Source organism: Stegodyphus dumicola, chromosome 12 (genome assembly GCF_044657685.1).
Source record: "Stegodyphus dumicola isolate Sdum_Otavi_A_Nest chromosome 12, ASM4465768v1".
Taxonomy (NCBI): Eukaryota; Metazoa; Arthropoda; class Arachnida; order Araneae; family Eresidae; genus Stegodyphus; species Stegodyphus dumicola.
In genome coordinates, this window is record NC_140779.1 from 8,860,578 (window position 1) to 8,884,642 (window position 24,065).

Here is a 24,065-nt window from a genome sequence, read left to right on the forward strand (position 1 = left end):
CAAACTGTTGCCACAAAATGTTACAGTCCTGCATTATATTTGAAGAAATTAAATAATGAAAACTCTGCATAAATGTATGTATATTTATCGCATTGTGATAAGATAACAGTACATAGAGCCATCGAAATTTGAACGAAGTAATCCTCCAACGAATATGGGCATGTGGAAGACCAAATTTGAAATTTGGAATTTTTTTTATTATCGATTTCCTATTTTGTAAAACTTTAGCGAATTTTTGATTAACAAACTCAAGGATTTCAAAGCGAGGAATGGCAACGTTGTGCAGAAAAAACATTTAACATTTTTATCCCCAACGCGTGAGTCTCTCTATCGGAAATTCTAAAGATATGGTCATTTTAAAACTATTTTGCGATATTGATGTTGAACTGGATCTTCTGCTTTAAGTGTGAAGAACAAGATATTTAATAAAGAAAGATAACACACAAAATGTTAAAAAACGCCCCTTTGGACGTAATTTAAAATATGAAACATTTCAGAATTTTTTTTTTTTTTTTTTTCTTTTTTTTTTTTAAGCTATCGCTGAGGTTGCAGTCTACTTAATCTGCTGTTGCATTCCCTCCTGTTAACCTATTTGTTTAGCCATTTTAGCTTTATTATTTAGAATAATTTTCTTCACACTTATGACATGTACAATTCAACAGCAAAATCACAAAATTTTTATTTAATTCAACAAAATTTAGAATTCCAGGTGCAGTATTAAGTTTTTGGCATACATTTTAATATTTTTTTCACCCTTTTCTCAGCGTTCAGTTTTGTTAGTAAGATGGCTAAGAATATTTTTTGTCGTTTTATTATTAACGCTTTGTGTGTTAACGTTATTTATTTTAACACACGTACACGATTTTCGCAATTACGCTACATAAATTCAATTCAACAGCGAAGTCACCAGACATTTAAAAACAACATAACTTTAGAATTTTTGATAAACAAATGGAGATAAAAATGCCCGATGTACATTGAAACATTTTATTTCGTACATTGTTGCCACTACTCGCTTTGGAATCGTTGCGTTTGTTAATCAAAAATTCATTAAAGTTTTACAAAATATGAAATAGATAATAAAAAAAAAATTCGAAATTTGAAATTCGGGCTTCGAAGTGCACATGTTTCGATATTTGAATAAATTATTTTATTATTTATTCAAAATCTGGTGGCTATTGGCATTGGCATTTTTTCACATCCAGAAAAACATTCATGTAGATTCTTCATTATTTAATTTCTTTAAAAATAATACAGAACGATAATATTTGGTGGCAACAATTTGAAAGGTGATAACGCCGTTTATAGTGATTCAATGCAAAATCTCGTTTCGAGGCTAATATCCCATTTTGGCTTTAAATATATATATATATATATATATATATATATATGACATACCAGCTTTTGTCCGAAATAAATAGGTTGCTGAAGAAATATAAAAGTAGTCGTAAATTAAATTATCAGACGATAAGTTTAAAAAACAGGATCCATTTATTATTGGTCAAGGGAAATAGCAGTTACAAATATCAGATATCCGGAGTAAATAAAAAGAATTAACTTTTTGTATGAAGTTTACTGCATCGTGACATTTAAGAAAAAGCCCTGATATTCCTTTTGCGAGTCTTTTTATAGCCTCTGGAAAGGCGGAGCTTCCAAGAAATGACGTCAGCCTCGTCAGCCATTCCAGTTCGCTTAAAATACTTCCAGAACATTCTATAACTGTACGTGTAGAAAAAGGCGGAAAAAACAACTTGACTACGGGGCTGTGGATTTAATTCCACGTACTTTCAAATAAGAGAACGTCGCCATTAAAAATAAAAAGAACATATAGTTAGAACTTTAAGTGTAATCTTGACTATGGAATTTTATTATTACATATACAGTCAAAAGTCGTTAATCCGGACTCGTCGGGACTTCGGCGATTCCGGATTATCGATTTTTCCGGATTATAGATCATCAGTTTAAATCTGGTAAAATGGCATGCAGAAATTATAAAATTAAAAATATGAAACCGTAATTTACGAAATAAAGAACAATTATGATCTAAAGGGTATCAAAATTTACAAAAAAAAGCTTAATATTTATTTGTTTACTTTATTAAACATTTCTTTCAGTGTAAGTTGTTTAAGTTGCTTCGTTTTTTATGTGATAATGCAGTCTCTTTAATTCTATAAACAGACATTAATTTCTTGTTCAGTTACAAAGTTCCGCTGTTTATAATTGCTGTGTCGAGAATACCGACTAATTTGTCAATCGAAATTTTTTCGTTTTCAATAACCTCTGTCACTTTCTTTGCTATCGGAGAAGCGAATTATAATGACGAGGCATTTGATTTAAATCATATCAAAGACGGAGTACATCGAGATGAAATACTACATTGAGTAAGCAATTATAAGCCAAATAAAATAAAAACATCTGCCCTTAAGATAAGGATAGTGCTGACAGATCAACTTCCAATTCATTGCACGCCACCGCGGCGTTAAAGATAAACAAACGTTAAAGTTTAGATACACAAAGGATATGCCTTTATCCATTTTTTGCAGTAGTTTCCACTTTTTGTTTAATGGACTCCGAAAGATACTTTCGCTTTGTATATCCTTTACATATTAGTAAATATATATCGGAAATTCTATTTGGCATAATCGAAAGTTCAAGCTTACTTTTATAAAATTGCTCTAACAGTCTGCAAAAAATAATAATCCGGATCCAATTCAAAGATTAAGGAACAACGCAATCTGCAACATTAACTGAAATAGATAATTAGATAATTTTATCTTAGCTTATCTCGTCCGTTATACATTAAATGCGCATTCGTAAACGTATTTTGCGCACACGCAAATTCGTAGCGGTGAAGGTCTTACTCGCATGCGTCAATGCGACGCATGCGCAGAAAGTTTGTAGCTCTGAGGTCCGGATTATAGATCATTCCTGATTATGGGTGTCCGAATTAACGACTTTTGACTGTATATATATATATAGAGAGAGAGAGAGGGGGGGAAGGGAAATAATATAACAATTTGACTTGATTAATTCTTTTTTAAAGTAATTTAGCTGATTTTTGGTGAAATTTTCTAAAACATTTTTTTTTTTTTTTAAATTCATTCCACAGTTTGTTGTAGGTATTAGGTTATTCTTATGCCTAGAAATAATTAGAATCATGATGTGTTTTAAACAATTACTTCCTGATTTCTATTCCCTGAAATATTATGCGCGCATGGCACGAAGTCAGAACCTAATATAAAAATTTTGATAATTAAATGTAGCTTAAAGAACTTACCTGAACATTATCTTCGGAAATAAGTACTTCCCCCGTATATGCAAAATCCACGAGAAGCTGTAAGGCTCCCGGGTCCACATCATGCATGGTGATAGATGATTTATCTTTTTCCGACATTTCACCTAAATTCAAGTTATTGTTAAATAGGAAGACTAATTTTTACAGTTCAGTTTTGCAATGGAAACAATAGAAATTATCCTTTTTCTTTTTACTTCAAAATAAAAATAATAATTAAAAAAAATTGGCAACATTTAATAACACTAGATTTTTCTTCGCTTTACCATTAGCGAAAAGATAAATTATAAGCAAATTTATTTTCAAAATGCGTCATTTTTGCACAAATGAATAACTATTTTAAATAATTGTTTTTCTATATTGGAGGGTAGGGTGTATTTTTTAATATGATTAAAATAATCATATAAAAATATATGCTTAGAAATATTTTTATATCTTTAAAATAATCATATAAAAATATATGCCACTTAATTTATCATGGGACCGAAAGAAAACTTTAAACTATAAGAGTTCATTTTTCTCCCAGCAGGTGGATTTGAACACCAATATACAGGGTGGTTATAATTAAATTTCCACTTTGAAATGGTCATAAAAGTAAAACTGCTGGACCAAATGTAATATCAAACTTGGTAATCGTGTAAAGGAGGTCATGCGAATTTATTTTCCGCGGAAAAAAGTTCAAAAACTCACCACCAAGGGTGGCATTGTATGGAATATTATTAAAAGAAATAAGGGTCGGTATCTAAATTAGCCTTTTGTTACACGTGTTTAACATGTTGTATATCCTTAAGAAACATTGGCCATCAAACATTTTGTGGACAGATGAGGTCCATTTTTACTTAAATGGCGATGTCAACATCCTTAACTGCAGGATTTGGGCCAAACAAATCCCTCATCTTATGTACCCAGTTTCATTGTATTCTCCTGAAGAGCAGTCGACAGCTGGACCTGTTACATCAGTGTTAAGACGTTTCGTGATATCTGAACTGCAGTATCGTGGCATTTTAGACTCCTTGATTTTTATGCAGGACGGGGCCCATTGGTACACATGTCACACAGTTACTTAGACAACATTTCACGAATGCACGGATTATAGGCCGACACTTCCCCACTTCTGCACTGCAGTCACTAGATCTCAACTCCTGTGACTTTTGGAGAGGTTATTTCAAAAGCACCGTTTATGGTGATAATCTAAACAACTTGGCGGAATTGAAAGATCCGATACACCGACATGTCCCTAACATTCCTCCTGATATGCTAAGAGCTGCTGATGAGAACGCAGTAATACAATTTAACTTGCTTTCGGAAAATGGTGGACGCCACACTGAACATGCTTTGTAACACACTTCAGAAACGATTCAACATACGAGTTTTAAACCGACGTCTTCATGTCTAATTTCGCTTACAGCGCCATTTCCCCCTGGTGGTGAGTTTTTGAACTACTTTTTTTCGCGTAAAATAAATTCCCATGATCTCCTTTATACGATTATCAAGTTTGATAACACTTGGTCCAGTAGTTTTCCTTTTATGACCATTTCAAAGTGGGACTTTAATTATAACCATCCTGTATTTATCACATGCTTTAATATTCATTTACAATACATAATTATATTTTGGCTATTAACTAGTTTAACTAATTAGCAGATTTCGTTCACATAGCAAATAATTTACTTATTTTTCGTATTTTCTGCAGTTTTTGAGCTGTTTGAGGTCTCCAATTCTCAGTTCATGTTTTGCCATGGGGATGGAAATGGATAATATTCATCTGGATTCGAATCCTGTGTCTTTGTTGACATTTTAACATGCGTTTTTAACGAATTTTTAAGAGCACTGAACGGGTTTTCACTTCTATAATATAAGCGTCACTTTCACAAAACAAAATAAAACATCTTTTTATTTTCCTTTAGTAACAGTCCAAACATAAGATCAGTCGGATTCGAGAATCAAATGTGTGCTGGAATAGCGTTTCAAAATATTACATTTTGTGATACGTTTTACAGCCGCTTTGGTTTGGTTTATTTGATTATGGCAAAGCACACTAGGGCTATCTGCCTAAGGGGATGGATGCCTTCGTGGAGGACGTTCTAAGAGAACTGGCTCGTATACACGTTACACCTGAGGGAAACCACGAAAACACTCCTGCAGCCAGCCCATTCGCGAGATTTGAACCTCAGACCGAACTACCAGTGTTCAGCGACCGCTTGGCACCTGGTGGGCTACAACCGTTTTGATGTCTCAGTTTCTAAAAATTTTTAAAATATAATAGTGAGATATTTCTTTTGATCGAATACCTAAGATTGAATTTTATCTATTTCGGGCATTTTAGTATATTTATTTACTCATGTTTCTTTTATATTTCTCATTATGTTTAATAAATTGGAGCTCAGTATATTTTTAGTGATAAAATCTGAGTTTCCAAATTCTTAAAATATGTAATATAGAAAATGAAAATTTTTAAAAAGAATATTGTATGAACTTTAAAATAAAAAGCCTCATTTGCCATGTTAGATATAATAGTTTTATATTAGTATAAGAATATGAGTAGAAAATATTAATTGGAACTTTTATACTTTTATTCCAATAATTAAAGTTTTTTTTTTATTATTTTTATTTTATATATATATATATAATTTAAACAGTAAGCAACGTAAAATCATTCTAAAAACGAAAGTAAAATTTTATTTTTCATAAAATTGCAACGTATTACTTTATTTACGCTACAAAGAAATTCTCTTAACCCTCTGGGTGACCAGGGGTTTCGATAAGAAAGCACAAATTTCCCAAAATTACTATGAGAACAAATTATGTTTTTGATTTTAATGCAAAAACTCTCCTGGCATTTCATACCTGAATTTGTTTTCTTTTGATATATTGCCTTAATTTCGTTGACATATTTTAATATGCACGTATATATACGTTCTTACAGATATCACAATAAATATTCTAGGCCGTATATATACGGTCTTGCCGCTTAAATATTTTAAGATAAAAATCGTATCGGGATCCTTTATAATATATAAAGTTTCTTTAATAAAACTATGATCGAAATATACTAGAAATGATTTCATAAAACACAAGATTTCAATTTATTGCTCAAAATATATATCAGATCTCTTTCAGAGTAATCCCTTCCAGTTGCAATAAATTCTACGCCAATGTTTTTTTCGTCTCGCGAAACGTGCTTAAAAGTCGTTTTCGAAAAACTCCTTCAAGAGTCTCAAGGAATTTTCTTCATACTCAAAACGGTGACCCTGGTGCTGTAATTTGAATCTTCGAAAAAAGAAAATGTCATACTGTGGCATATCGGGTGAATACGATACTCGGAGTCGCTATTTTTCGAATTTGGGGTCAAAAATTCGTCAACAACACGTGCTCTATGAGCAGATGCATTGTCGACGCTCAAAATCTATGAATTATCCCTTCATAATTTAAATCGTTCCCAACAAATTACTTTACGCTGTAAGGTATATTTTAAGTTTGGAACGCTTTCCTTTCAATTCTTGTTTCCACTTACAACTCCTCACCAGAATGGGCTTTTCGAATCGCGTTGAAGGCAAATGAGTTTGAAGGTTCAACTAACTTCGACAGAGAGTGCTAGGAGTCCTTAGTGATGAGTGTTTGCCTTCTGGCTAAGACACTCTTGAAGCGGTTACACTCAACCGTATTATACGTGCCTATAACCAACTACGTTAGATGATTGTTTCTAGCTTCGGCTAAGTCTCGTTAAGTTAATTATAGTTTAGTTCCTTATTTCTTATTCTGAATTAAAGCTCGAGTAGAGGCTTTCCTGTAAGCCCGAGAAGGGGGCCGACTGTTATTCTTATTTGAGTGAATGAAAGTCTACGTCTTAGTTGTTTGAACTCAGGGATAAGTCGCAACATAATTTACTAGATTCCTTGACGTTTCATCAAAGGAACAAAGAGCGAAGAACAATACAACGCGAATGTCGCAAATTACTTAAATAATATTATTTATTAAGAACATGGGCATCTGATGGAAACTTACGACACACACCACATGTCGTGACGCAACACCACGTTAACCAAAGACATTACCTTGATTTTTGATCGATTTAGATGGGGTATTTTCACCTTTGCTTCAAATTTCGGGCACTATTTACTTGAATATCAACCCCTTAACCTACGATTTAGATTCGAAGATGTTGGGCCGAAATTGTATACAAGCTCGCGCAGCGTTCGGGACATTTGCACGACTTGTGTAACACGCTAATCCGGGCAATACGAATTATGTAATTTTCGAAGAAAGTATAGGCGAATAATTATTGATGATACATCCGATGACGATGAACTACCAGAGTTCTGGTTTTGGAAAGAAATAAGTAATAGTCCAAAAATCTGGGACTATACGATGACTCCTGGCATAAGAGAGGAAGCCTTATGTCAATTAGGAGGAAGTAGAGGAGAATTTGATAAACTTAATCTAATATTTGATGAAATATTTTGGAACAGTATTGTAACCGAAACGAATTAGTATGCAGATCAAGTACGAGAAAATCCACATAGATAACGAATCCAAGAGTGTAAAAAGTGTAAAGTTCCATTACATGTACCAGAATGCTTTGAAATATATCATATCGTTACAGATTACTAATTTTGTATTTTGGAGTTTTGTATAAATAAACATTTTGCTACCACAATTATTGCATCAGACTGTAATTGCGTATCAAATATTCCACGTATTCACTTCTGGCCCTATCACCGTACGCGGGCTATGCCCGTGAAAGTTAGGTTTGGCCCGACCATCGTACGCGGGCTATGCCCGTCAATGTAGATTAAGCAGCTTCCATACCGAAAGCATACATCCAAAGTTTGTCATCCAAAGTTCATCACTTGTAAAAATATGCGTTTTAAGTAGAGTTCGTCTTGAGAAGTACCTTCTGGGATTCTACAGCACGTTTCAGTTTCAGAAAAAATTCGGCGTTTTTTGCAATAACTGGAGAAACGACACTCGGGAAAGCGAAATAATCTTTCAAAAATGCTTTAAGGATCCAAATGGTATAGGAATTTGTTTAGTAGTAGTCCTAATGGTTAAATGATGATTGTTAAACAAAAATCTGTAGCTTGGTGGACGCGTCGCTTATTAATTGAAGTGGATGGTCTTCGACGCATTCTCTTCCTTTCTCTAACACCTTATATCATTCGAAACTCTTGGTTTTGATACATAATTGCCCTCAATGGCATTCTACCAAATTTCATACGTTTTTGTACCAGAAACTTCATTTCAGAAACAAAACTTATTCGTTGAAAATGGATTTATTTTTTGATTAAGTACCAGTTTATTTGCAAACGATTAAAAGAAAAAATATACTCGTAGCTGCTAGATATCAATGAAAGTTATAATTTCTAAAAGAACTTTGGAAGCGATTACATTCATGTGTGTATTTTCATTTATGCGAATATTTCCCGATACATTTCGGTCACAGGAGTATAAAGTTCGAAAATTATTTAATCAATAAAAATTAAGTTTTGCATCATATTCGATATGCATAAACAATTTAACCATATGATGTAACACGATGTTTTTTATTTTGTAAAATGAAACAGGCTTCATTTTACAAAATCAGTCCCCTCCACCCAACAAAAAGTAAAATTGTGACTACGTTTGCAATTATAAATTAAATTAAAAATAAATCGTGCTATTAAAGTGCAAAGTAAAACTGCTTACGAACTATCAAACTAAATTTCATTAAGCATCTTTTAAAATAGTAAGGAATAGTACAGTTAAGGAAGAGTACAGCCTATTGTTTTTTTTGCTTGTCCCTGTAATTTTTAATATACTTGCTTTTTTCGAATTAATCTTGGGCCATGTGTATGGCAGGATTTTATAATTTTATACCTTAAAAGCCTTATTTATACCTTAAAATTGAGAAATAAAAGTGTTTTTATTTCTCAATGCAATATTTAGACATTAGGATTTGTATCGTAATTAGAGCCTTTACAGAGATATTTAGAGATTATAATAAAGATTAAGATTTTTATCACTTGTAACATACTGTTTGGATTTTCTTTTAACATTCAAAGTGAATGCAGTTTGTGGAATAGTGTAAAACAACCCACAGGCGTAGGTATTTAGTGGAATTCATTTCAAAGAAAAAATAAATATTAAATATGTGAACAGAACATTTCTCAAGGAGATCACTTACAGTTAAACATAGCGTGAAAATAGGCGCTACAGGAAGCTAGCACCACTTTATGAGCCGAGATGACATCATTTCCGGCAAGCAAGCTGACGTCGCAAAGCTGCCCTCGCTGCCGCATGCAATTCATGGCCAAGAATCCATTGCCGTGGTGGTCCGGATTCACGTGGTGCACATGGTGCAGGCGCACGGCAGCTGTGCTCGTGTTCATCGTGTCCATCACGTCCGCTTCCATCGTCAGGCGACGACGGCTACAGAGAGACAAAGGTCCAATTGTAAGACATTTTTTACGAAAAAAAAATGAAACAAACAAACAAAAAAACACTTGGAATCTCCGGCAGCCTTAAAAGACACTTGAAGCAAGGACAGGAAGGGGAAGGCTTTTAAAAAAACTTAGTAACTGAAATACCAGTTATGATAGGAGATACCAGTTATGTTTTTGTCTTTCAGATGATTTAATTTAATTTTTTTTTTTTTTTTTTTTTAATTTTACTTCGAATGTCTAGTAAGTCAGATCATGTGCACAATGAAGTTCAAGTTTTCGATTAGAAAAAAATTTATCCAAAAGCCCTACTTTTTAAAAATTGTGTTCCATATAATGATTCATAAACAGCCATTGCCACTTATCACTGTTCGCTATGGATTAATATATACTTACTCAAAATTTCTGTGCTTGACAAACTTTTTAAATAAACGCCAGCCTTTGGGAAACAACTACATAAAAATCAGTAATATAAGCATCTCATGATATTTTAACTCAATAATTTAAACTACCGTACCATAAACAGCCATTGCCACTTATCACCGTTCGCTATGGATTAATATATACTTACTCAAAATTTCTGTGCTTGACAAACTTTTTAAATAAACACCAGCCTTTGGGAAACAACTACATAAAAATCAGTAATATAAGCATCTCATGATATTTTAACTCAATAATTTAAACTACCGTTGATTAATTCAAAAATAGCATTTTTAGCCCAAATGGCGTTAATCCAGAAGGGTTATTAATTTCGTTTTTGCATTTTGCGTTGATTCACTATTGAACGGAGAATCGCTTTTCAAATTGTTGCTACCATATATTAGCATCCTGTGTTATATTTAAAGAAATTAAATAATGAAGAATCTGCACAAATGTATGTATGTTTCTCAGATTGTGATAAAACAGCGGTACCTAGAGCCATCCAATTTTGAATAATCTATTTCTCCACCGAAATATGGGCATCATATGCATTTTTTGCTGCATTCCATTTTTAAACTCATTATTCGAAACTCATTAGAGATACATTTCTCATTCAATTAATTCAGTTCTCACTTCGCGTCAGGACAAAAATACACGAAACCTCAAAATATTTTCATTAAAAATTGAAAAATATAGAAAAACATAAAACACCAAATACAGTTAAAACAATTTAAAAAACAAATTTTACAAATAAAATTGGAGTTTCTACACAAAATCAAACAATTCGGCCAGCGGGCAAGATGACAGATTTTTCGGTGCACAAAACTGAAGGGTTTTACTTTTGGTCCAACTCGTCAAAAAGACACTAAAGATGCAGAAACGGACTTAATTCACAATTCTCATAAGTTTCAAGCGTAAACAAATATGGTTGCTGTGATTAAAGAAAAATAGGCTTAAAGAATTTTTAAATGGTTTAATAATTCTGCAACTATAATATGTAGATTAACTAAAGCGTAAAAGCCTTACCCAGAACATAAGAACAACAGAATTCAACCATTTTGAAAGCAAAAAATGCACAATTTAACAACATATATGAATAAAAAGGAACTGAGCTCACGGAGCCGAGTAACAGAGGGTACATATTTATGTACTTTTTATTTTCATGCGGCCGATTGCAACCAAAAAGGCAGATGCACAACTGCATGTTACAGCCATCCTACAATACAAAATTTCAACGTTCTGAAGATGTTGGCTTTTGAGTTATGCGATATATATACACATACGTACGTACGTATGTAAGCACATACGTCACGAAAAAAATCTTCTCTGAATCCATTTTAAATCGATTTTATAATCCATTTGGGAAAAAAGAGTCCTTTATTCTGTCGTTACGTACAGATGTCACCAAAAACATCGGTGATTTGTATTTGATAGCTATCAAAATGGATATTTTCTTTGAAATATAATACCCAGAATTTTTCCTGGTTACAATACTTCTTTTTCCTAATTACAATACTTCCTTTACTTTGTACAAGGAAAGGAAGTATTGTACTGTAGTAATTACTTTGTACAAGGAAGTAATAATTAAATTTTAGAAAACAAATGGGCGCCTTGGAAGGGCAAGGAAATTCGGATATTGCTAGAGAATACAATCTTCCTTGATTTGGCGCAATATCAGCACGTAATTTCATGCTTTCATTAAAGAAGTAAACTAAACTTTGAGGAACTTTCATTCCTTCCCCTGAATATAATCATCAAACTCATAGCATTCATGGCTAAACCATAAGATTTTGCGTGATATAGTCTATTCACACAATACCTTGAGTTTCAAGAACTCATTAACCAGTTCGCCGTTAGGAAAATCGTAAACATTTCGTGCCATTTTTCGCATCCAAAGGTAAACTTTTTGTGTCTAAAACTGGGTTCAGAATATTTCTTTCCCCCTTTCACCACCTGTGAAAGCCTATTTAGAAGTTCTGTTCAAATCAGATTGAACAGCGTACCTGTCACACTGAAGGATGGTGAATAACGACCCCCTAAGAAGCAACATAAAATACAAAGACTGGTGTAATCCTTACAGCAGATATTTTTCCCTTTGCACCCACCCCACTTCCATTTCCTGCACCTAACCCCAAATCTATTGCAATGTAAATGTAATTTTTAATTGTCAAGAAAAAGCTTTATATAACGTAAAAATAAGGGCATTAGCTAGTATTTGAAATATCCTGGAATTTTGTTTTATTGTTTTCTTGATGGCCTGTAACAAAAGAGAAGAATTGAATCGTTAAGAATTGAAAGGATAGCATTCAAATCCCTTTGTCCGTTAATAGAAAAGGAGAAAGCCGTTGTGGATCCCATAAGGTATGTTGAGAGGGTAGCTTGTCGAAGAAAGTGTCCCCATCCTTTACTTTCCTGAAACAGCCCCGCTGTGATCCTAATGCAACACCGCTGAGAAGATAAGTAACCCATCAATCACCCCTTTTGATTTTCGACTCATTCTGTGGGGGTTGGAAAAACGTCGCTGCGTCGTATGTGTCTCGGGGGTTACGGTTCAGACCAAATTTCACCCCGACGAGAGTCTGCCGACGCTAACGGATGACGATGCCTTTTCTGTGAACGTATTTCTCTCGGGGCAAACGGTGAACTGGTTAACTAGGATTTCGCACATAAACTACGCTATCATACGTAAAAAAGAAAGCCAGACCTTTATGCACGTCTAAAATGTCTCATTTAGAAATCTCCAAGCAAACACAAGTTTTCTCCGAAAAGAAGTTTGATGGTAATTGCATAATAATTGATTTATGTACAAAGGAAGTACATCAACCGATTTTTACTCCTTCTCGTTTCATCATACTAGCTTCCTAATTCATCAAAGATGCATCCTTCAACCTTTTAAGTGATGGTCATGTTTACATTAGTAAGATTTCGTTTTCATGCCTCCCTACACATAAACGAATTTAAAACTGCTAAAATAAACTTCGAACTTCGATCCAGTGGGAAGATGTCTGCTGTTATGAATTCAAATACTGACGTTCACTGCGTAAGATTAAAGTGACTAGAACTCTATAAAATTAATTAGAACTTTGTAAAATTTACAAACAATCTGATATTGTAAAATCCGCCAAATTACAAAGACTTAAATGGGCTGGTCATCTGGTTAGAATTAATAAAGATCGTTGCTGCAAGAAAATCTTTCTGGCAAAGACCATGGGAAATAGACCTCGGAGCAGACTTTCGCTAAGATGGATTGATTGTGTCGAAAAAGATCTTCATATTTTAAAGGGCCCACCTAGGGCTGTCAAGCCAATCAAGAAGAAGAAAAAGAGAAACGTAAACTATTAGCTTTATGACTTACAGAGATCATTCTCATTAAGTGATTTGTATGCAGACCTTGTTGCGATATCAAAGAAAAGTGGTAGCTTTACTCTAAATTCAGTTGCCTATCACTCAAATTTCTGTTGTTATGGACAGTTATGGACATGCAACATGCGACGGGGGAGGTGGGCACCATCCCTCCACCGTAGGTTAATTGGTGTAGCACCACGTCCACCAATATCTAGAGATGGACCTGAGAGGCCACACGAGGGTCCTGCACGGGACGCATATTTCACAAGTGCACATCTGTGTAGCCACCGAGGGAGTGGCTTCTAGGATGGACCAATGAGCATCCAGAAATATTTCTGTCATGTCACATGACCTTTGCTTCTGAAACTTTCATTGCGAAGTTAAATCAAACACAGGCAATTATGAAGATTTCACTACCTGGTTGAAATAAATACAAACACATGTTGGATACTTCGCAAAAATATCGATGTGAAATATTACTTAATACGTGGTAAATAAGATGAAGAAAGAAATATGTGATAAACATCCGAGCCTAAATGCAATCTTTACATAAAACTATGCGTATAAGAAAAATATTTACACCAATTATATATGTAAATAGAAGTGAGCTCTTTTCATTGCAGTCTATATGAAAAAGATGTTCTATAAATGATAACCAATGCAAAATTTTATTCAAAGGGAACTTTACTAATTTGCATTCGTATGCATTTAGTGTGTCAAATTTCACATTTAATAACTGCTCACTCTTAAATGTGCTGTCTACACAAGAAATCCCATCAAACAGAGTGAATTTATCTTAACGAATATATTCATATTTATTTACATATAATTTTTAATGTTAGCAATGGATATAATCAGATCATATGTATTCTGAATCTTACACTTTAAAAATCAAAAGAATGCGAGCACTGAAATAAGAAAACACTATATTCATTGTAACACTTTCAGTCATTCTCATCTCAATTAAAAAATATACACTTGAATTCTCTTAATCCACGTAATATGTCGTGAACATCAAATATTAATGCGTGATAAAAATCGCGAAAGTGAAATGTCAGAGATTAATTAAACTCAGAAAACGAAAGCACTACAAGATTTCTAGTATTCTGTCATATATTTATAACTGCGAAACAAATGCAAATTAAAACGTAAACAACATATGCTCACATGCACGGAGATTTAGCGTCACAAGCGCAATATAGCAGCTCATTGGTCCATTTTCGAAACCCCTCCCTCAGTGGCTACGCTGATGTGCACTTGTGAATTATGCGCACGGGACGCCGAAACCTGGCCCATCCAGAGGACGGTCCCACAGACCAAAAGCGCCCTTCAGGGTAGTGCTCTCATCTCTTCATCGAAGCCTCAGTATTTATTGATATTCAATGTGGCCATACAAGGGTCATCACTGCTTTGCAGGCTGGAATGAATACATAGGATTACATTGAAGGATTGTGGATTACATTGAAGGAATGCATTATAGATACATTAAACATACGGTACATAAAAATCAATGACTGAGGTACTATGTGTACATTAACCGGACATTACATAAATATCAAGGACTGAGGATCTAGTTGCATTAATACTTCACTTAATGTTCCGCACCGGCATGTGGCGGGATATTCTATGGTATATATAGGTATATACTTGCAGGGGTAAGGCACTGAACACAGTTACATAATAATGCATAATACAATGATATGTGGAAACATGCTGAAATGTAGGATACAGATATATTATAGATACATTGAATTAGCAGGTATTATAGATACAGTAATTATACGTTACATAATTAATAACTGAGGTACTATGTTTACATTAAAACAGTCATTACATAAATGGAGAAACAGTTATGGACAGAAAGTGATCTTGAAAAACATTTGTTTTCCTTTTACTATCTTGTTTCGACTTCCAAGCAATAGTTCTCTAAACTGTTTTCAAAGGGCAGAGATTGCTTGTTTGAACCATTCAACTATATTGTCTCTCCCCTTATGAGCTTTCTGTTGAACCACCGAAAACGCTTCACGTCAAAGAATCTCTCAAATCGTGATATGATGCCCCCGACAAGTCTTCAGTAAACAATGAAACGAAATATTAAATTTCAGAAGTTCTTGTAGAAGCGTACTTTGCTCGAAGCGCTTTTCCTTCCTTTCAGTCACATTTTTCCAGAATTTGCATTTAAAAAATAGATTGATGAAATTGGATTGGATAGTAATTAAGTTTACTTTTTGCTAATTTTCATAGAAAATTAAATTAGACCGATTTATCCCTTCATGAAATGTTGTTTTTTTATGCATGCAAAATAAGTTTGGAACGCCAGTTTATTTCTTTCTACCTTAGTTGTGCAAGTACTTGTTTTATTCCACTGTCCTTGCTCTCGTGGTGTAAGTGGTAAAGCCATCCAACTGACATCCTCGTTGAATACCTGGGAAAATGCAGTTTATTATTCACGTTTTCTGACTCCCCAAACTCTACTGTGGTGCACGACGATAAATCATCATTACTACCTTAATTTGGCCGACTGTATCTCGTTGCTCTCTCTAGTCACTCATGTAATGAAGCACTGCATACTCTCATGCTCTGGTGATGTAAGTGGACAGGACATCTAGCTGGCAACTGGAACATTCATGAGTTGAATTCCGGCGAGGGCATAACCGATTTTTTATATTTCTAGCTTCAGAAAGCCTAACAGGCTCTAGCATTGAGTCTTCCATTCATTTTCTGTAGAACACAAACGATATCACAGTTATCATGTTTTTAATTTCCATCGCACAATAAATGTTACTTTAAAACGAGAGACGAATTCATGCAATTGTGGAAGTATTTGTAATAAGATCGCAAGAAGTAAGTAAGTAGTTGTAATATATTTCAGAAAATACCGTTACGAAATGTACAGGCGCGATAAGATGGCTTGCCCGCAAAGCAGTTTTAGGGTTGCCATAAAATGGGAAGGGAAGGCAGGGTTGCCACATTTGGCGAGAAAACGCCCATTTGGCGATATACCATGGACTGATGGAGAACCTTCTGGAACGAATTCTTACCGGTTTAGCCCAGAATGTTCTCGAACACAAGCCGAAAGCTATATAAACCCTGCTGGTCCGCAGTCGGTTAGTGTGTGCGCCTCGCTTAGCGAGCTGATAGTCAGTCATTGAGCGAGTGTCTCGAAGTCTAGCTCCGAGTTGGTTGTCGAGAGAGTCTTTTAGTGCGTCGCGAATTAGTGCGTCATCGAGTTTTGTCTTACATTGTGCTGAGTGGAGAACTATATTCTTGTGTATCGTCGAGTGCATCTCGTGCAGAGTCTCGAGAGTACGTGGAGTTCCGAGAACGACCAAGCAGAGTTGGGAACTGTACTCGGGTGCTTTGCAGTGAAGCTGTCTCCACCGTTATTGCCCGACAGTGTGAAGGCTGTGTCGCTGAACGTGTCAGAGTGTTTATAATAGTTCGACGACTGTCAAAGTGATTTTGGAGCTATCTGATTAATATTGGTAAATAAAGTGTGTTTCGATACTTCATCAAGTGTCGTCCTTATTCACTCCCAATCTACGAACCCCGTACGAACGTGAAAGAAGAAAATAACGTAACAATACGATTCAGAACAGTTACGGTAAAGCCAAACATATTACAGAAAGTATTTTTCATTTTGCACGTTTATAACCTAAATCTTCAAAAGAGCAACAGAAGAAAAAAAAAGTGACGGACAATTTAATTAAAAGTTAACAGTAATCAAAATAAACGCTGAAATGTTTGCCTATATTAACATAAAAATCTATAATAATAACAGGTGCGTTAGAATTGTCATTTTCGTTGCCAATTAGTTAATTGTATTATATTTTTATTAAACTGAAACGATAAACTGCTGTAAACCTGTTGCACGATGAATTTGATCTAAAATAACATACCCATTTGAGCTACTCACCATATGCAAAAAATATCGAGTATTTGACTTTTAATCAAATTTTGCAGTTTCTTTAAGAATTTTTCGCTCGCAAATAAATTCGACCTAAATACAAGCATATAAGCTGTTATCATCGTTAAAAAATAAGATTAAAAAAAGAATTGCGCAATTTTGCGAACATTTTATCTTTCTTTATAATTAAACATAACTCTTTTCAAAAGAAGCTCCTTCTAAAATATTGGTGAATTTCATGACAATCGACTTTATATCTACCTTTTTGAAACTAACTGATGAAGTAACCAATATTCATAATATCTTTATGATAGCGCAATTTTTTCCGCAAGTTTCTGCGAATAGAAATTCTTCGGCAGAATAGAAATTCTTTTAGAAAGCAATAAAATGTAAAAAAAAAAAAAAAAAAAAAAAAAAAAAAAAAAAAGAGAGAGAGAGAGAGAGAAAGATATTCTAGACAGTTTCAAAAGATTTGTTAGTACTATTATTTTATACGACTCGTGATTTAACTTCATGATTTTGACGGTTCTCGAATCCGTTCGAACGACATTTCTGCGTCACATCTGCATGTACTGAAAGAATAAAGGACTGCTTTTGTCCAAAAAATACAGATTTTTAAAATGGATTTAAAATGGATTCAGATGAGATTTTTAGTATGTGCATACGTATGTATCTTGCACAACTCAAAAGAGTAGCGTTAGAACATTGGAATTTTGTATATGGGACTGCTATAACATGTAGCTGTGCACTTCTCTGTTTGGTTGCAACTGGCCTCACCAAATGAATACATATAATACCCACTCTGTAACCCAGCTTGATGAGTTTAGTTTTTTATTCTTTATATGTTAGTTAATTTTGCATTTTTTGCTTTAAAAGTAATTGCATTATGTTATTCTTATGTTCCGGCTATGGTTTCTATCTATTTGCCTGTATAGTTGTAGAATTATCACCATTTTAAAGGTTTAAAGGGTGCTAAGCCTAACGTGGCCGCCATTTTTTTACATTGAAACCGTTAGTAGAATATTCAATTAACTCATTTGGTGCACCAATTTGAACATCGCTTTGCATAGTATGACCGAATGTTAGCTTTTAGTTCTCTGCACCAAAAAATGTCTTCCTTGTAAGGATTATGATAATTTTATCAACAGTTAAATTTTAAGTTCCTTTCCTGTCGATTCTTAACTTCATCTTACTACTTCCAGCCAATAGTTTTAGAATCACGTCTGAATACATAATGAGGAACAGCGGTATTTAACCGCGAAGTTCTTCGGTCTTAGGGAGAGAGTTACCAGATATTCTCTCTGCAGGAGTCCGCCTTTTTAGGCTACTCTCTCGTAAGCTATTATTACGCTCGACCGTACATAGGCCCTTAATAGCTTCGCATTCAGTTAGCGTTAAGAGGGCCAACTCTGTTAGAATCTTGATAACTTTGGCTATAAGTTTAGTTTAATTTAACATAATTAACAAATTTAAGATAAATAACAATTTAAGATAAATTTAAGATAAATTTCTCAATTTAAGATAATTGATCTGTTAATCTTAAATTTATCTTAAATCTCAATTTAAGATAAATTTAAGATTAATAACATCAAATTGAGATTTAAGATAAATTTAAGATTAATAACATCAAATTGAGATTTAAGATAAATTTAAGATTAATAACATAACAAATTTAAGATAAGTTTAGTTTACTTGTTAGCTTCTTGAGTTCAAGTGCAAGTGCCGGCTTTGATTGTACACTCCAAGACTGAGTTCTGTTAAATCTTATTTGAATAATAAAGGGTTATTTACCCTTCCATCTTGTTGTTTCTTGTCACATGAATTCAAGCGATTATTCGCTTGTCAGTTCTTAAGATTTTTCACGTTCAACTGTAACTTAGCATTTACAAAGTGATGAACTCTACATCCTGTCCGCAGGTCGACTTGCTTGTTTTTGCAGAGAAACTAATTTTAATTACAAAACTATTTTTTTTAACCGTTTGGTATTTTAGGTTTTTCTGTATTTTACAATTTTTAAAGGAAAACTAAGTTTTTATGTATTTTTACCTTGCCACGAATTGCAAACTGAATGAGATACATTCCGCAAGTGAAGAAGAGGAAGAATGACCTTTTTGTTTACATTAGCTATACATAAGTCATGTGATCTCTGAGGTCATCTGCATTGGTTGTTTACATTAGCTACGCATAAGTCACGTGATCTCTGATGTCATCGGAATGTATCTCATTGATTGGATGAGAAGTAGATCTCTAATTAGGTTCCAGGAAATAAGTTTAAATGAAGTGCAACAAAAAAATTTATATCATTTAATAGACCATACAGATAAGTCATGTACTCATTTATGAACAGAAGATTTGATTTTAGATTTGAATATGGAATTTTATTCAAAAATATATCTGTTCGATCATCCACATTACTCATCGTATTTTGTCTAATTTATGTCAATGGCAGTCAAGCTCAGTGTTAGTAAATCTAATAAATATTATAATGAATCAATTGGATAGCAAGTAATCTAATTTTCGAAGTTTATTTCATTAAATTGATGAAATTTAAGCACAGAAGCAATTATTTTAATAAAAGTGAAAAGATTACTCTATTCTTAACTACACATACTAACATATAAAGCTTTAGTATCCTTTTAGCACTTTAAATATGCTTTATAACCTTAAATAGAATCATGAAATAAAGCTAGAAGAAGGAATAGTTCAAGAGTCTCTTGTGCACTCTGTTGCGAGGTTTCCATTAAGTGGATTACCATTCTAAACTGTATCAGTAGAGTTCTTAGCGATTTCAGTTACATTCTTATACTCTTATTCTCCAGCGACATGTAGAATACACCGCGTGAATTATACGGAAGGAGATACTAAAGCCAAAGAAAACGAGTGGAAGTGTTCCCTAGCGACTGAACCTTCTAGTATCTCTTTGATCCAACAAGGCAGCTTATTGGAGAAATCTTCCCCTTCATTTTTATCTACCCTTATCTCATTGACTCTCTTTCTTGAGGGCGTATTCTCGTTATGGGAACCTCCTTACCTTCCTATTTATCGGCATTCACCCTCCTCCAGATGTTGCAAGTTTTTGTACATGTGTTCAGAAAGTAACCGAAAATTTCCAGAGGGCATTTCGAGTTTCGGGAAGGTAGCGAAGTGATGGCGTGGAAAATGAGAATTAAAGCTAAAATATTTTGCGAAATAAACCTATATTCACGCAGAATAATTGTTGAGCAAATTCTAGTATTTTAAAAACATAATTGGCATTGCCCTAACAAATAAAGGTCAGATTTTTGAATTCATTAATTGTTGAATACAGAACCTCATCTCAGTTAATATGAAAATTTTTTGCTCGCAGTTTCAATGTGTTAAGTCATGAAAAATAATTTTAAATTAAATATTCGACTGATTTTGAAAACTTATTTTAAGGTAGCCATAACCGCAGTATGAAATTTTAATTTTTCAGGTTGATCGGGCAAATAACAGGTCAAGAAATAATAGGAAAAATGAGGGCAGTGCAGAATTATTTACGTGTATAATGTGCTCCCAAACAAAGAAGATATGTTTAGAAACTTTTTGAAAAATATTCATGAGTATTAAAGGGAACTAAATGTGGCCTTAATACTTGTTTTGGCTCGAAATCTAACTTCGCTTAATATCCAATTTATTTTACTTTACAAATGCATACAGATTAATGCGACTATTTATCAGTAGAGTTATTTATCAGTAGTATAGACTATTTATCAGTAGTATAGAGTTTAGTATAATGTTCAAATGATCCATACATCTTAATGATGAAAAATATTCAATATTTCAGTAACGTAACTTAACTGCTGCTTACTTGAAAAGATAATTTTCCGATCATAATATTCCAAAACAAAACTGGTTGCCAGATTCATACATCAAACAAAATTCAAAAAAATAAACGATTAAATAATGACAAACAGGAAACGCTAAACTTAATAGCAGTGGCAACAATACTAGTTGGAACAATTTTTCAAAATTTTGCCTTGTAATGAGTTGTAGGGGTTTAATATTCTAACAGTTACTAATTCAGAAGTCAAACAACAAAAATCAGCGTTAATTTAAAAAATTTGCACAGGACTAGTTTCGATGGTTTTACCGAACCATCATCTTCAGCTGCAAAACCGCAAATGAACACGATAGGAAATAATGTTTAGATAAGATAAGAAAGCCTGGACAAGAATAAGCAAGTGGCGCCATCTGTTGGCGAAACCAGAACAAAAACATAATTTCTCTAAAAGCCGAAGGCAAATTTGGATTGGAATTAGGATCGTTAACTAGAACAGAAAGATTTTTATGAATGTGAAATGCCTCTAGAAAATCCAGTTCTCCAATGGAAGATGTTTTTTGAATAATTTTGGCAGCAGAAAAATTGAAAGTGTGATTTTCGGACCAACAATGTTGAGCAACAGAAGACTTCTGTGTTTCCTTTTTTCTAACATATGCCTCATGTTCTTTGACGCGAAATTTTAAGGCTCTCTTAGTTTGGCCAATGTAAATTAAACCGCACTGGCAAGGAATCCTATAAATACCCCAGGAATTCATATCCGGAATGGGGTCCTTGAGTATAGAAGTTGGAATTTTATTGATGGGAGAGTAAACAACCCGAAAGTTAAATTTCTGCAAAATATGTGCAACTTTATAGCTAATTGATGGAAAGAAGGGAATGACAACAGAATTTTTATAATCTCCTAAAATAAGAGTGTGGCTTTTAGTGTGTTGAGATGAGAATTTTTTAACTGCTTGATTAATAATGTTGGGTGAAAAGCCCCTGTCAATAGCTATTGCTTTTAAATAATTTAGTTCTTCATCAAGGGCTAGTTTGGAGGAGCAAACTTGAAGAGCACGGAAAACATAGGAATAAAATGAAGCTAACTTTTGTTTAGACGGATGACATGATTTAAAGTGTGGTGGAAGGCAAACCGATGAAGGTTTACGGTAAACTGTAGTACTGAAGTTGGATGTGTTACGTGTGACCAGAATGTCGAGAAACGGAAGAGAATTGCAAGTCTCAAGTTCAAAAGTGAACTGAATAGCAGGATCAATAGAATTCATTGTTGAAAGAACTCTATTTAAATCATCTTTATTACCTTCAAACAGGGTAAAAGTATCGTCTACGTAGCGGAACCATGCCGGGAAGTTTAAAGTTTCAAACAATTTTGATTCATAATAATGCATGTAGATATCAGCCAGGATGGGACTGAGGGGGCTTCCCATGGCTAATCCCTCAGTTTGCTTGTAATATTTATTTTGGAAACAAAATGTGTTTGTTTCAAACAGAGTTGAGTGAGAGAAATTAGCTCATCAATTTCGATGCAAGAGAAATGAAATTCGCGAAGTCTGGTTTCTAGACATCTTAATGCACCCTCCACTGGGACATTGGTGAATAATGATTTTACATCAAAAGAAACTATGAGTAAATTACGAGGAGAAATGTTTTTAACCTTTTTTACAAACTCTATTGAATTTTTTATGGTGTAAATGTTATTGTCTAATAGATTGGAAAATCTAGAAACTAAATATTTAGCTAATGGATACGAGGCAGTACCTAAATTTGATACAATAGGGCGGAAAGGAATACCACTTTTATGAATTTTGGGAAGAGCATATAATCTGGCACAATTCGCAACAGATGGGATAAGCGAATGTTTTAAGTTGCTTGAAATGATTTGCGAAGATTTGATCGCAGTTTTTATTTTGTATAAGTCCGAAGGTGAAGGATCTTTAGGGATCAGATTATATGGTCCTTCGTTTAAGAGTTTAGTGACACCATCGATGTAAGTGTTCTTATCCATGACGACTATCTGGCCACCTTTGTCGGCCTTTGAAATGACAATATCCGGGTTAGAATGAATCTCGCGCATTGTAGCTCTTTCTCTCGCAGTTAGATTTGGTTTCAAAGGTTTATTATTGAATTTCACATTATGAGCGATAAGATGCCTAATCATTTCTTTCTGTGAATCTGAAACTTTACTGAACTTGAAAGCTTTTTCGATAGGAGCCAAAATCTTTGGAATCGAGGGTTTACAGGTTTGTGAGAAGTTAAAATTATATTTTAGAATTCTCTCTTGTTCTTCTGAAAGACTAACATTAGAAATATTAACTATTGGCTTGATGTTTACAATGGGAAGATTTTTTGAACTACTTGAACTGGAAGACTGTAAAAGAAGTTTTTCGAATTTAACTGCAAGGGTGTTTTTATGACGGTTAACTGCATTCTCCGTTCTAGACCAAGACTTTTGTTCAAGGGCAGTGAATTTTGGATATGTTTTAGCGAGTTCCAGATGAAGCTTATAGAGTTCATGTTCAATTTTGGACAATTGTTGACGTGTATCCCTTATCACGGACCGAAGTAAGGCAAGTTTGCAATTTAACAGAATTCTTGAAACGCGACTCGAAGGTTTTTGATTAGATTTGATTTGAATAAAATTGGGGATCAATTTTTTACATTTACATTTAAGTAAAAAGTCAAGATGATTCAGGAATTTTTGCCGTTTAAGGCGTAATTTAGTGAAACGATTAACAGATGAAAGCATGATAAACAATGCAGAAAATCAAACTAAATTAACTGAGCAATAATAAAGTACACACAAAATAGCAGAAAAATCCCTCACTGAAATGAATAGAAAACAAAATGTTTGTAAGCAAAATGCATGAAATCAGACAAGCA

At 33.8% G+C, this 24,065-nt stretch overlaps 1 protein-coding gene across 6 annotated transcripts in view; it reads right to left on the minus strand.

Annotated features, from left to right (window-relative positions):
* Positions 1-24,065, minus strand: part of LOC118189195 (kelch-like protein 17) — a 167,532-nt gene that overhangs the window by 36,058 nt on the left and 107,409 nt on the right. For 5 of the 6 annotated variants that reach the window (XM_085827459.1, XM_035359762.2, XM_085827458.1 and 2 more), the window contains exons 2-3: positions 9,456-9,700; positions 3,278-3,399 (exon numbers count right to left, since the gene is read on the minus strand). In XM_085827459.1, the coding sequence (XP_085683585.1) occupies positions 3,278-3,399; positions 9,456-9,700 (367 nt within the window). Of the gene's footprint in view, positions 1-3,277; positions 3,400-9,455; positions 9,701-14,643; positions 14,866-24,065 lie in introns of those variants that run through there. The other variant, XM_085827461.1, reaches the window with a different exon arrangement.